The sequence below is a fragment of the Orycteropus afer genome, unplaced genomic scaffold (assembly GCF_000298275.1).
Source record: "Orycteropus afer afer isolate SDZICR_OR568_19922 unplaced genomic scaffold, OryAfe1.0 scaffold00101, whole genome shotgun sequence".
Taxonomy (NCBI): domain Eukaryota; kingdom Metazoa; phylum Chordata; class Mammalia; order Tubulidentata; family Orycteropodidae; genus Orycteropus; species Orycteropus afer.
Window position 1 is genome coordinate 9245672 of NW_006921688.1, and position 13508 is coordinate 9259179.

Sequence of the window (13508 nt, forward strand, 5' to 3'; positions counted from 1 at the left end):
TCTACTTCCGTAGTGATACTGCCTCGGAAACCCAAGGAGGAGTCGCAATGAGTCGGGTCTGAGTCGACGGCACATAATAAGTCTGCTACTGGAGGAGGTCCACAGAGGGAAGTGACACCAACCCTAATGACCCCACCGCCGGAATCCCTCGGAATCCGCGCGCCCGATCGTACCATGTAGCAAGCACTCGGTCTCCCGCAACTCACGCTCCTTCTCGAGCAATAGTTTGGCTACCGCCGCCAGGCCGGGCCTCCTGGCCTGCACCTTCGCTTCAGATCCTGCCTGGTGCTCGAGGAAGGTGCGCAAGGGCCCGCCGCGGGCAAACAGCTCCTCCAGATGTGGACTCAGGCAGCTCAGGGGCCTGGAGACCAGGCCAGGAGCTCCGCCGGACCAGAGGTACCGGGATGCGCCCCATAGAAACCGAGCCCGCATCGCCAGGACGAGCACCCTGGGCCAGACCGGAAGGAAGTTGTGGACAGAACAACTCTCGCGACACTCTAGGGAGTTTAGAAGCGAGCGAGAGTTTACCGCACCCCACCACCTCACAAGACCGGTTTAAAGGGCCTCCCGGAAAATGTGTGTGTGTGTTGAGGGGAGGAGGAACTTCCGGCCTAGCATTAAAGCCTAAGATTAGTCGCCGAGGCCGGAAGCTGAAGGCAGGATGGGAAGCGGAAGGGGCGGGCTTGTTGACAGTCCTGCGGCCCACGGCACATTTAAACACTCAGAATCTCTTCCTGGAAGGACGTGGGTGGCCTACGGGGCAGGAGGGGAGGAGCTTCTGGTTCCTATATTGGTTTCTGGTGGTGTGGATTTCTTTCCCAGGCACTGAACGACGGCTTCAGGTAGCCAGTCAGGGGTCTGCCAGAGACGGAGGTGTCAAGCACGGACGACCTTTCCATTGTCAGCTTGGCCTTTTGTCTCTGAGGGAATTGCAGGGTAGTCTCTACGGTGTGTTTACTCTTCCTATTTTCCTGCTCATACTTCTCTTTTTGGCGGAGGATCAGAGTTGCGTTGATGGGGATGTGACAAGTGTATTCATGGAGTGGTATTGTAAAATCTCCTTTCCTGCCTGTATCTGCCGGGTAACTTTACTTTCTTTCCAACAACTTCCTCACCGAGGCGCTTGCTGGACCGTCTCACACGTTGTTGTTATGTGCCGTCGAGTCGGCCCGGACTCATAGCGACCCCTCCTTGGGTTTGCGAGGCAGTATCACTACGGAAGTAGATTGCCCAACCTTCCTTCCGCTTCTTTTTTAAGAGCCTAAGTGATTGCATTTTCCGAAACTACTGCGCAGCAAAGCTTTCCGAGCCCCTCTTCAGTGACCCAACTCTTCCCCCAAAACTGCAAATGGCGTAAAGGCACAAGGACTTCTGAAGTGTATTGGAATAATGCTTTGCGGTTCGCAAAAGACCTTTTCACAGCCCGCCGGAAGAATGGATATGAAAAAATCAGTACAACCACGACATGCTTTCGAGGTGCTAAGAATATTTGGGGTCTCCCACTACCTAACTGGTTTCTGCAGTGTCTGCTAAGTGGTGAGTGTTTCTGCTGTTGCGAGAGCTGAAAAAGCTTGTAATTTATTCTCTGAAAAATAAAAAAGGAGATCCCTTGAGAAGGCCTAAGATGATATCCTTAAGTCATTTAATCCAAGGTATTCAGGTTAAGTATAAAATTCGTAAATTGAGTTTGCTTTGCCTGTATTCTTCCCTGCACGCTACATACAGAATGCAAAGTGAAGTTGAAGAATCACAGAACTCCGCAAATAACAAAGACCAAACTCCCTGCCATCCAGTGGATTCTGACTCATAGCGACCCCCCTTGGGTTTCCAAGGAGGTGAATCTTTATGGAAGTAGATCGCCCAGTCTTCCATCAGCAGAGTAGCTGGTGGGTTTGAAGCAGAAATAGACTTGCTACTTAGAAGCTCTGTTCTTTAACTGAATTCACAGTCAACCCACCAAAATAAGCCAACCAACCATTGCCGTCCAGTTGCATTCCGACTCATAGCGATCTGTTAGGACAGGATAGAATCGCCCCCATAAGGTTGTCAAGGCTGTAAATCTTTGTGGAAGCATACTGCCACATCTTTCACCACCTGTGCGGGTGGTGAGTTGAAACCTACAGTCTTTTGGTAGCAACTGAGCACTTAACCACTGAGCAGCAGGGAGTGGCTCAAACCATACTACTTTATAAAAATGTTTTTCTTTAGAACAGTGGGAGCTATCACACGTTGTTTTTTAAATTCTGTTCTTAATATAGAACAGGATAGGTCAGTTGGATCACATCTTTATTCATTTTCCAAGTCTAAATTTTTTTTAAAAAAACAATAGACATGCTGGGAATCATTTAACTCAGTGATAAATCTCTCAGCTGAATTCTCAAAAGTCATTTCAATAATGTATAAAAGGTGCCACATTGTAATAAGCAATAACCCTATAGAACATTATAAAGAATCCAACCAAAATTTATTCTTTTCCCTCAGTTGTATAAACACTTCTAAGTAACATGATAGTTGTACCTTTTCTTCTATAGTGTTACACCAATGAGGAAACAGTGACTTGTCTAAGGATACACTGGTGAATTCTTTATTAATTCAAAACATTTTAAGAAACTCAGTATAATGCTTATGCATTTTACAATCATACCCATAGGTTTTCACAATATAGTCAAAACAGCTGTAGTTGGATTTACTTTGAAAATTCAAAAAATATATATACTTAGGGTGAGACTTCTGAATTTTCTTAACATTATTGTCATGCTTAAATTTTTTACATGTTGAAAATCTAACATTTTCACGAAATCTGTTATTGTACATAGGTAAAAAGATAAAATAGATTCAAGGAAGGGGAATGAACAACCCAGAACAACTTAAATTGGAAAAAGTAATCTGGATCATCCAGTCAATTTATGAGTACCATAACCAAGCAAGGTGCCTCTTAAATTGAATTAATGCGTTCAAAACTTCTTTATGGTCCACTGATAACAGTGGACTCCAAAATAATGGATATAGATTATAAAGTACAGTGAACAGTTTAGTATAAAATTATACACATTGAAATACAGTAAAATTTACAGAATCAAACACATTGAAGTATTTTTAATATTTAGCAAACATCTTAAAATCATATACAAGAAACATATTTGTGATAAGTAGAGTAAAGCCAGGAAGAAATATCAAGTCTTTTACATGATTTCACTATTCAGCATTCACTGTTCAGTGGAAGGCAATGTAGAAAAGTGATTATCCATTTAAATTATCTCATGACAGTAAGACTAAGATCTTTACTACCAAGGGATGTAGAGGATTTAACATAATTACACAGGTAGCTCAAGTGGGGAAAGCAGTTTCACCTACATTAAGTGAATATTCACACTAACACTGTTTTGGAGTTTTAATACTTACCTTCCAGCTCATTGTATTGTCTTCATAGCATTCGTTAGTGACCATTTAATGGAATATAGTAGTGTTGAGGAATTTGCTCAGTTTTTTTTTAGCTGAGTATAAATGTCTAGGAAATTTACCGCTGATAATAACCTCTTGAAGAAAATGTCTAACTTAACAATGGAGGGTAACTTTACAGTGGAGAAACCGAACAAACACTGCTTTAGCCAGGTGTTAGAGGTCAACATCAACAATAAATCATGGGGATACTATGTGTTGAGAATGGCACTTGAGAGCATGTGTTGAGAATGGCACTTCTGTGGTCTTTCTTCCAAAAACCAATGACCCTGGTCTAATCATGAGGAAATATCAGAGAAATCCTAATTGAAAGATATTCTACAAAATACTTGACCAGGACTTAAAACTGTCAAGGTCATGAAAAACAAGAGAACTTTGGAAAACTCAGAACTAAGAGGATCCTAAAACTGGACAAGGTGAATAAATGTAATATGGTCCTAGATGGGATTCTGGAACAGAAACAAAGACCAGAGCTAAGAAACATGAACTCTGAGACAAACGCCAACTTGATGATGTATCAGTATTGGCTCATTAACTGTGACAGATGTCCAGTATTATAACATGTTAACAGCCAACTGGGTGGGGGTGGGGGTGTCTCTCACACTACCTTTGCAGTTTATCTGTAAATCTAAAAAGCTCTGCTAAAGTAAAATAATTAAAATCTTATGAACATAAAATCATCTTTTTTCTTTTAATGGAAAAAATTATTAAAGAAAATCATACTACCCTAATACTTAAAAAAAAAAAAATTCTATTCTATGCCAGTGGTAATGTTTTTCAATGGTCAGTCTCATAACTTAGTTTTAGCTCTGTTGTTGGTTGCTGTACAATTCCTTCCTTTATTTATTTATTTGTTAAATTACTGGATATATATTATCCTCGGGGATATTTTTTATTTCTTTTGGAAAATATAATTTTCAAATGATTTATCTTATTTAAACTTTAACTTAAATTTTTAAATAGCTCTGATGTTCCAATAACGATAGGTATTCAGTGTGATATTAGTGAACTGAACACAATTATTTGGCATCACATTGTTGAACGAATAATACCGTATTGATATTTCTGCTATCTTAAGATAAGCTTGGTTTATTGAACCCCAATGGAGAATTAAATGAGATTTTTAAGATAACAACTTGATCAAAAGTGGGGAAAATGTATTAAAATGACATATATAGACATGCTTAAAAAATGGGAATTATTGATCAGAAGAACTTTGATAAAAATAATAATGTGATATATAGCACTTTATTCTTTCCCATGTTTATTTCACTTAATTTTCATGGCTTTACTGTAAATTAAATATGTTCCTCATTTGCAGATGAGGAAATAGACATTAAATGATTTGCCCAAGGTCACATGAGACAGAAATATAACTTGGAATCAGACTTGTAATCTAAATTCCCTGCTTTTTAAAACAATACTCTGTATATGAAATTGCAGACATACTTTTCCATTAGTGAGCAGTATATGTGGCAACATCTTAATACAGAAGGAAGAGCTAGATCTTTAGGAATGATATATACCCAAACCTAGTTTTTAATTTGTGACTATTGTTCTAAAAAATAGATTTCTAACTACATATTTAAAAAATGGAATGCTATTACAGCAGTTCAGTTTAGGTCAACAATTTTAAAGTGTTGACATTTCTAAAACAGAAAAGAGATTATATAAGAAATGATGAGGGTTGAATGAACTTCAGGTGCTTAATATATAACGGGTTAGGATATGTTCTGTTTGGTTATTGTCTTCATAGCTTTCCTTTTCCCACTCATCTTAAAACATGCTATAAAAAACCAAAAAAATAACTCATTGCCTTTGAGTCGATTGACTCATAGCGACCCCTCCTTGGGTTTGAGGTGGTGTCTCTACAGAACTAGATTGCCCAATCTTCCTTCTGAGGAGTGGCTGGTAGATTTGAACAACCAGCCTTCTGGTTAGCAGTCATATGCTTTAGGCACTACACCACCCGAGCTGCTTCTGTCACAGGAAGAAAATTGCTCTCAGAATTGCTTCTGCTTTCTTTCGGGAGGCACTTTTCCCTTTTACAGTGTTTTCATTGGAATAAAATTTTAGTTGCTCCTTGAATTAATCTAAAAACATACCACTTTGGACTGGAGGGGCTGTAACAATTTCTAAAATACTCATAAAGAAATTAAGGATGAGTGTTTGGAAAAAATACTCCATGCTCTGCACTGTTTGTGTTACGAGAATGTAGTAAGAATGTTGCTGGAAAGGTGTGATATCGATTATATTGATAAATATTTGCAATTGTAGCAAGTGAGGGGTTACTAACATTTTTACAGATTGAATACTGTTTTCTCAAAGATTTTATATTTTAAAAAAATTAAAACCTGAAAACACTCAAATATAAGTGATTGCAAAATATACTTTGAATATTAGCATTTTAAACTGTCAATTATAAATACACTGACAAGAAAAGTTTTTAGAAATAATCTTTACCCTTTCAAAATAATTTGCCAGTGTATCATGCTCCATGTGTTCATGTTTGATAGGATTCTATATATAGGCATTTTGGAGCTCCCTAAAAAGTGTTAGGTGGCTTTCAAAAGGGTTCTTATTTTCCTGATTGTATTTTAAGCTCCTTCCTTTTACTTTTTTTTCCCCAAAGCATCTGAAATATTTTTTTGCAAGCAAAATTTGTCACAGTTATAATGACTTACTTTTTTTTTTTAGCATAAGGCAAAGAAAGAAAGAAAAACTAAGCAGGCATTATTATAAATCACTTTAATGGGGTGAAAATGTGTTTTTGCACCTAATAAATAAACATTTACCTATTTATGTAGTCCTTTTGCAAAATGGAACTATCAGGTAAATATACAATAAACATTTCATTCTGTAAGTTAGAACCTAGGCAGCATTAAAGGATCCTAAAAAACACCCCATGCACCATGACCAAGTATCGGAACTGGTTCATACTATGTACATATTTTTAGATTAAAAAAAGAGACCACATGATGATTATGGTCTTGACATTTACACTTCATAACTTTGATATAAAAATTGTGTTTTGCTCTTGTTCATTTACCAGTACACCTGCTATGCTTAGAGCTGCCCTTGTAACACTGTCAGAGCATCTGTACTACGTAGAATAACATTAACAGCCAGCGTCCAGTGCCACCCATTATTAGTGTGATTACATACAAGATCAATCTCCGAAGGAATCTGGCTCTTCACTTCATACATACACATATCTCCTCTGCTTTTCTTTCCATTACTTCTGCATCAGGCACTTTAGAAAGTGCATTAACCTCTTTCTGGTGCATTGGCAGATTCTAACAGTATACAAAGAGACTTTGGCAATCTAAAATAGGAAGTATTCCTTCTAAAGTGCTCATTTTTTCCCCAGGGAGTAATTTACTCACTAGGACAAATCAAATTCTGCTGAAACAAATATTGTGCTCTTGGAATGGTAGCACAGACACCCAAAAACCTATTGTTGAGTCGATTCCGACTCCTGGCAATCCTATAGGGCAGAGTAGAACTGCCCCATATCTTTATGGAAACAGACTGCCACATCTTTCTCCCAAAAAGCGGCCGGTGGGAGCCTTTCGGTTGGCAGTCGAGTACTTTAACCACTGTGCTACCGGGGCTCCTTGCACATAGATGCCTGTCGAGGGCTTTATTTTGTTTGTTTCTTATACCTCTGTAACTTAAACAGAGGGAATTATGCCATATTTAAAAAACTGGTAGTGGCAAATACACATATATACTCAGAAATTTTAAACATTTTGAAATTAAATGGGAACCAACTCCTATCTCCCAAAATAGTTTAGCACAGAAATGCTCACATAGCATGGCTACTAACATCTGATGTGTAAATTTACTCTAGAATCATTCTCAGTACAACTTGCTAATCATATTTCAAAAGGATATACCAATTTCAAAATCTATTCTACAAATGCCCAGGTTAGAGATTAGGGCTCTTTACAAGGGCCCTATCTTTTTCATTTGGTAAAATACTAAAGGTATTGTCAAACAGACAATTCATCTAATAGTCCAAAGTATCTTATAAAGATAACTTACGGCTAGCAGGTCACCATCATATTTAGTACAAGAAGAATATAAAGTCTACATTTAAAAAGATTGATACATGCGTTGTGTCCGAGTATATTACATGTTTTCCAGTCATGTGCACCAATTTATTGTGCCTCAAACACAAACAAGAATGATTTTACACCATATATGTGTATACATCATAGTAGTATAATAAACTCAATTCTAATCAAGACAAAAATTTCAGAAACAATAGACTTCATGGTTAGAAGTGATGATTCTTTTGGGTTTTTCTTCACTCATAAGAAAAAAATAGAACTTTATGTAAACATCTTTATAGCTATCTTTTTCAACATATTACTGAAAATTACTATTCAAATCTTAAATCTCTAATTGACATGGATAAAATATGTCTTAACACAGTAACACTTTCAGACAGAACAGGCATTTATTAAAAGAAATGATTATAAATATTTTCTATCTTGCATTTTAACTACATTTTTATAAATAACGTTTTTAAAAGTGCTGAGTATGGCAGGACAGTCAGCAAGGCCAGTGTAAACAGAACATACTGTTTTCTACTCTGCAAACGTTTTGAATCCCATTTTTCAAACACTGCAACAGTTAAAAGATTTGCATAGGGAATAGATAATAGCCCTTTTAATCATATCTCCTGAATTCTATAGAAACTAGAAAATCAAATTCACTTAAAAAAATTCCTTAAATGTTTTAAATTCATGGAAAAAGAAACTTACAATGCCAACCTTCAAGTAAAATAAAGTTAAAAGGAAAACCCCAAACTTGTTTTTTTTAAAAATATGTTTAATAAATTAAAAAAAATGAGAGGTAGTTAAAAAAATGACAAAGAAAACCTGTGATTTTAATATTATCCTTAATATAAGGCTAGTGTTCTCAGTAGATATAAAGATTTTTTTAGACTTTCATTTTAGGTTACTCAGTGTTATATTCATGCAGTTTAAGATGTAAAAAATAGCCTCCAGGGGATATTAATATTCAAATGTAATGGTTAATACAAACATGACATTGGTTATTATTATTTTTTATACATAACGGGATACTGTTTTCTCAAATGTCAAATGTACATGCCAATGTCAGGCAAGTATTTTGTTTTTAAGATTTAGTGGTATTTATAAAAATTAATATGTCAGCTAGAAGGCTTGAGCACTAGAGTACCTTTAATTATGGATGAAATTAATAGTTTGGTTTGAACATTTATAAAATAAGTTCTTATGATACTATGTGAAAACAGTGAAGGTCTGGAGTAGAGAATCATCTTTTTCATAACCCTTATAAAACTTTTCTTGGTTAAAAAAAACTTAGCTTTTCATTGGATTTCAGTTTCAAGGAAAATATGCCCATCAGACAGATGGTAGTCATCAGAATGTTGTATGCTACATGTAGGCATTCCTTTATTCAATTCTTCATGTTCCACAACTAAGTTAGCAAGCTTTTTGTTATTTTTTTCCTGCTGAAGTACATAACTTTACACAACCATTTTAGAACTGGAGAACCAGTCTTTAATAAATTAATTACAGTATTGGACATCTGATATATACATAGATTTTTTTTTTCTATTACAATTAAAAACAATATCACTTCATTGATTTGTCATTAAGATAGGCTAGCTTCAAATTGTTTTGTGCTTTTTTTCTTCTTTTTTTTTTTTCCCATAGCAAACTCTTCTGTAATGAAAATGCCACAGTTTTGGCAGTGAACAACCAGAGGAATCACCCCCCCCCCTTAGGATTTTCCAACAGTTATAAATAGCTCTTTTTTTTCTTATACAGAAATATTGGCTTCAAAATTAGTGTACTGAACACAGTATATAGCATGTTGAATATCATTGTTAGGTTTTGTAAAATTGGCTTTTTCTGTCTTAGATTGAGTTAAAAAATGCAAACCATAGCCAGTTTTTGGAATTATTTCTATAAGACCATATTGCACAAAAGTCCTTAAATACAGATATAAGTTATGACATTGGATTAAATATTACAACAACTATGTGGCAAACGAAGCAGTTTTACTTTGCACATGCAGTGTCTGCCAATACACTAGGAGACTGTTCATAGGACTACAAATACAGTTTGCTTGCAAGTAGATGAATTGTTGAATAAAACAAACTTAATTTGGCAATTCTTGTTGTAAGTGGTATTTTCTCCAAACTTAACCATGGATAACCCTGATAAAAATGGAGACAAAGATCATAATGGGTGTATTGTTTTCACAGTAGCCTGAGGAATGCTAAACTGTAATTCTCCAGGAACTCAGTGTCTGATGTTTATTTAACTACTTGTACTCCCCGTCCCAGCCCTCCAAACTCTTTTTTTTTTTTTTAATGAAAATTAAGATTCAGAAGCAGTGCCAGCAGCAGTACTTTCAACAAGTGACTTATAAATTTGAGAGTTCAAAAACCTTGGAAAAGAATCTCTGTGCATTAAGGTATATATCTGGAGTTGGGCATCTTCGTACATGTGAGGATTAGGATCCAAGAGATTTCTATTGATCACCTCTCTAACTCGAGAATCGAGACTGACCTAAAAAGAAATAAGAGCAGATACATTTAATCATGTTTTTTTTTTTTTTTTTTAAAGAACACCTCACATAATTTAACTATAGGTTTGTGACATTTCAGTGAGACTTCAAAGAGTCAGTCCTAACTACCTGAAAATTAGGTCATCTTTTCAAAGGCTATAAACTTTAGTATACCTTTTTTCCTTCGAAGGTTGAATTCAACTTTTTGATACTAAAAGTTTCATTCCGATGATGTGGCTGACTTGGATTTATCTTTTCTGTGCATTCACTCGGGTGTCTGACAATTTTGTGTTCATTGGTTGAGGTGTTGTCAATTTCCAAGCAGTATAAATTGACCTCCTCCTACTGTGTGTCTGCTGGAAATGACTCTCTCCAGCAGAACAATGTAAAAATCTATTAGCAGAGAAAATTTTCTAGAAAATGAATCATTTATCAAATGCTGATTCCCAGTAGTTTCACACTCTAGCAAGTCCTACTGTGGCAAAAGTAGGAAACAGGATGTGAAAGAGCCCTGTTGTATAGCAGCTCAGCAGATGTGCTTCATGCCTTACCTCCCTTAGAGAAGGCATGGGGAAACATTCTGATATAGGAAAAAATCCAGAGATCTCTGTACTAACAATAAAATAGAACAAGTTCTTGAAGTGGAATCTTTGAAAGAAGTAATGTAGGAATTCCTGATACTCAGTAATCAATATAGTGTTATTTGAAAAGTGTATAAACAGGTAAATTCTGTGATGATTCAGTTATTATTTTTCCCCATGAAATGCCATTCCTGTTGGAACTGGTAGGACTTGTTGGAAAAGGGAGCAGTGAAAAATAAAAACCCTACAAGCTGCAATGGAGCTCCGGTAGCATAGTGCCTAAGGCACTTGACTGCTAATCAGATGGTTGGTGGTTCAAACCCACCAGCCACTCCTCGGAAGGAAGGTTGGGCAATCCTACTTCCGTAGTGATACTGCCTCGGAAACCCAAGGATGGGTCGCTATGAGTCGGGGCCGACTCGACGGCACATAACAACAACAACAACAACATAAGCTGCAATCACTCAGAATCCTGATTGGTTTCTAAATCTTCATTACTGAGCAAGGACTAGGACATTGTAATCCTTAGTGTGTGTGTCTCTCCATATACTGAAATATGTACACTTTTCATATTTATATCATAAGCATTTTGTGGAAGTTTTCTTAGTTCTGGCTTGTTTTTCCACCCACTGGACTAAGTGTGGGGCTTGAAAAAATTTCAAGTGACTTCAGTCACGACCCCTGTTCCATCTGGAGTCCACAGATTTCAGAGCTGTACAGACCATATGAAGTTGCAGTGATTGCTATACCCCCAGGCAGGGTGTTATGGGAGGACTGTGAAGCGATGGGGATCTAGAGTAAATTTCTGTGCTTTAGCTAGCAAAAAAAAAAAAAAAAAAATCTTCTTGGCTGAACTATATATTCTTGTCAGGTATTCTTACGGTGGGGGGCGGGCAGAATGTTCTAGAAATGGGTCATTTAGTTTTTATCTTCCATGTTATTCTCATATGAAGTCACCATCAAATAATTTTTTTTTTCTTCTTATCCTCTAAGCTTTCTATTTTATCTAAAATATCTTTGTGCTTCCCCTCAACAGGAAAATGTTGACACTGGAGTTTGAACTGATTCATCTTATTACGAATTGTGTTATAAGGTGATGTCTTACAAAACACACTCCGGAGTATTCTTACTTTCCAACTTGAGAGAATTTGTTTCAGTTCAGAAGGTAATGTTAGATTAGTTATAAAGAGGCCCATTTCTTTTTAAATAATAGTATTATTAAATATAGTATATTGGTTACTATCAACAGCTGGAATCTTATTAGTAATCTTAAAACACAGAAATAAAGAGTTCAGATTACTGAATGTCTTGAGCCCTTGTTGTTGAATTCCATTTTTTAAATTTCAGAAACAGTAGTAAATAAGGTAAGGAAAGTAGTGACACTGAACATACAGTAATCCTTACAAAAATGCATATTCATGTTATTTACATTTTAAAGATAAAATATTTACTTTAACATCTGGTTTTTGTTTGAAAAGGATCTCTGGTAGCATAGTGCCTAAGGCATTTGACTACTAACCAGAAGGCCAGTGGTTCAAACCCACCATCTACTCCTTGGAAGGAAGGTTAGGCAATCTACTTCTGCAGTGATATCAACTTGAAAACCCAAGGAGGGGTTGCTATGAGTCAGGTTCAACTCAATGGCAGTGAGTTTGGTTTTGTTTGAAAGGGTTGTTGTAGAGAAGTCAGATAACAAGGACAAAATCCACAGTTATAACAATCTAGAGTTTCATCTTGTTGCATCTTTGTGCTTCAGAATATGGAACTTCTATAATACAGATTTGTCATGGATTGAATTATGTCACAAAAAAATATGTATTGTAAATCCTAACCCCTATGCCTGTGGTTGGGAGCTCTGGTGGCATAGTGCCTAAGGCATCTGACTTAATAGAAGGCTGGTGGTTCAAACCCACTGAGCCACTCAGAAGAAAGATTGGGCAATCTACTTCCATAGAGATACCATCTGGGAACCCAAGGAGGGGTCAGTGTCAGTCAGAAAATGACTGGAAGTCAGTGAGTTTTTTTTTTTTTTTTTTGAGTGCTTGTGGTTATAATCCCATCTGGAATGGGTTGTCTTTGTTATGTTAATGAAGCAAGATTAGCATAGGGTGTTTCTTGAATCCGTGTCTTGAGGTATAAGAAGAGATTAAACAAGCCAGCCTTGGAAACCCAAGGAGGGGTCGCTATGAGTCGGTCGACTTGACGGCACATAACAACAACAGCAAGAGGAGAAATGGAGTAAGATAGATGCCAAGGCACATGAAGATCTCCAAGGAACCAGGAAGCAGAAGCTGATGGGAAGAACCTCCCTACAGAGCCAACCGAGAGAGTGCACCTTCCCTCAAGCTGGCACTCTGAATTCAGGTGTCCAGCCTCCTGAACTGTGTAATAAATTTGTTTGTTAAAGTCATCCCCTTGTGGTATTTCTGTTGTATCAGCACTAGATAATTTAAGATTTTGGTACCAGGAGTGGATGTTGTTCTGAGATACCTAAAATGGGGAAGTGGATTTGGAAATTGGGTAATGGGTAAAAGCTGGCAGAGTTTTAAGGTGTCCAGTAGTAAAAGCCTTGAAGAGACTGTTGGTAGAATTATGGACATCAAAGGTAATTCTGATGAGGGACCAGAAGAAAGTGAAGAGAGCTATAGAGAAAGTCTTTATTGTTTTAGAGGATACATATGGTGCCAGCACCAGAATGTTGCTTGCTAGAAATGTGGACATTGAAATTGCTTCTGGTGAGGATTTACAAGGAAATAGTGAACATGTGATTGGACAGTGGAAGAAAGGTGATGCTTTTTATGCAGTGGCAAAGAACTTGTTTTATATTCAAAATGTTTGATGGAAGGTAGAACTTGTAAATGATGAACTTGAATATCTGGCTGATGGGCTTTCTAAGTA

At 36.9% G+C, this 13508-nt stretch overlaps 2 protein-coding genes across 2 annotated transcripts in view; both read right to left on the reverse strand.

Moving 5' to 3' along the window:
- MTRF1L (mitochondrial translation release factor 1 like) overlaps positions 1–432 on the reverse strand; it is a 22281-nt gene extending 21849 nt beyond the window's left edge. The window contains exon 1 of the mRNA XM_042781297.1: positions 138–432. Within this exon, the coding sequence (XP_042637231.1) occupies positions 138–432 (295 nt within the window). The remainder of the gene's footprint in view (positions 1–137) is intronic.
- Positions 433–9839: 9407 nt separating this feature from the next.
- The window catches only part of RGS17 (regulator of G protein signaling 17), a 42367-nt gene continuing 38698 nt past the window's right edge, over positions 9840–13508 (reverse strand). The window contains exon 4 of the mRNA XM_007943216.2: positions 9840–10031. Within this exon, the coding sequence (XP_007941407.1) occupies positions 9840–10031 (192 nt within the window). The remainder of the gene's footprint in view (positions 10032–13508) is intronic.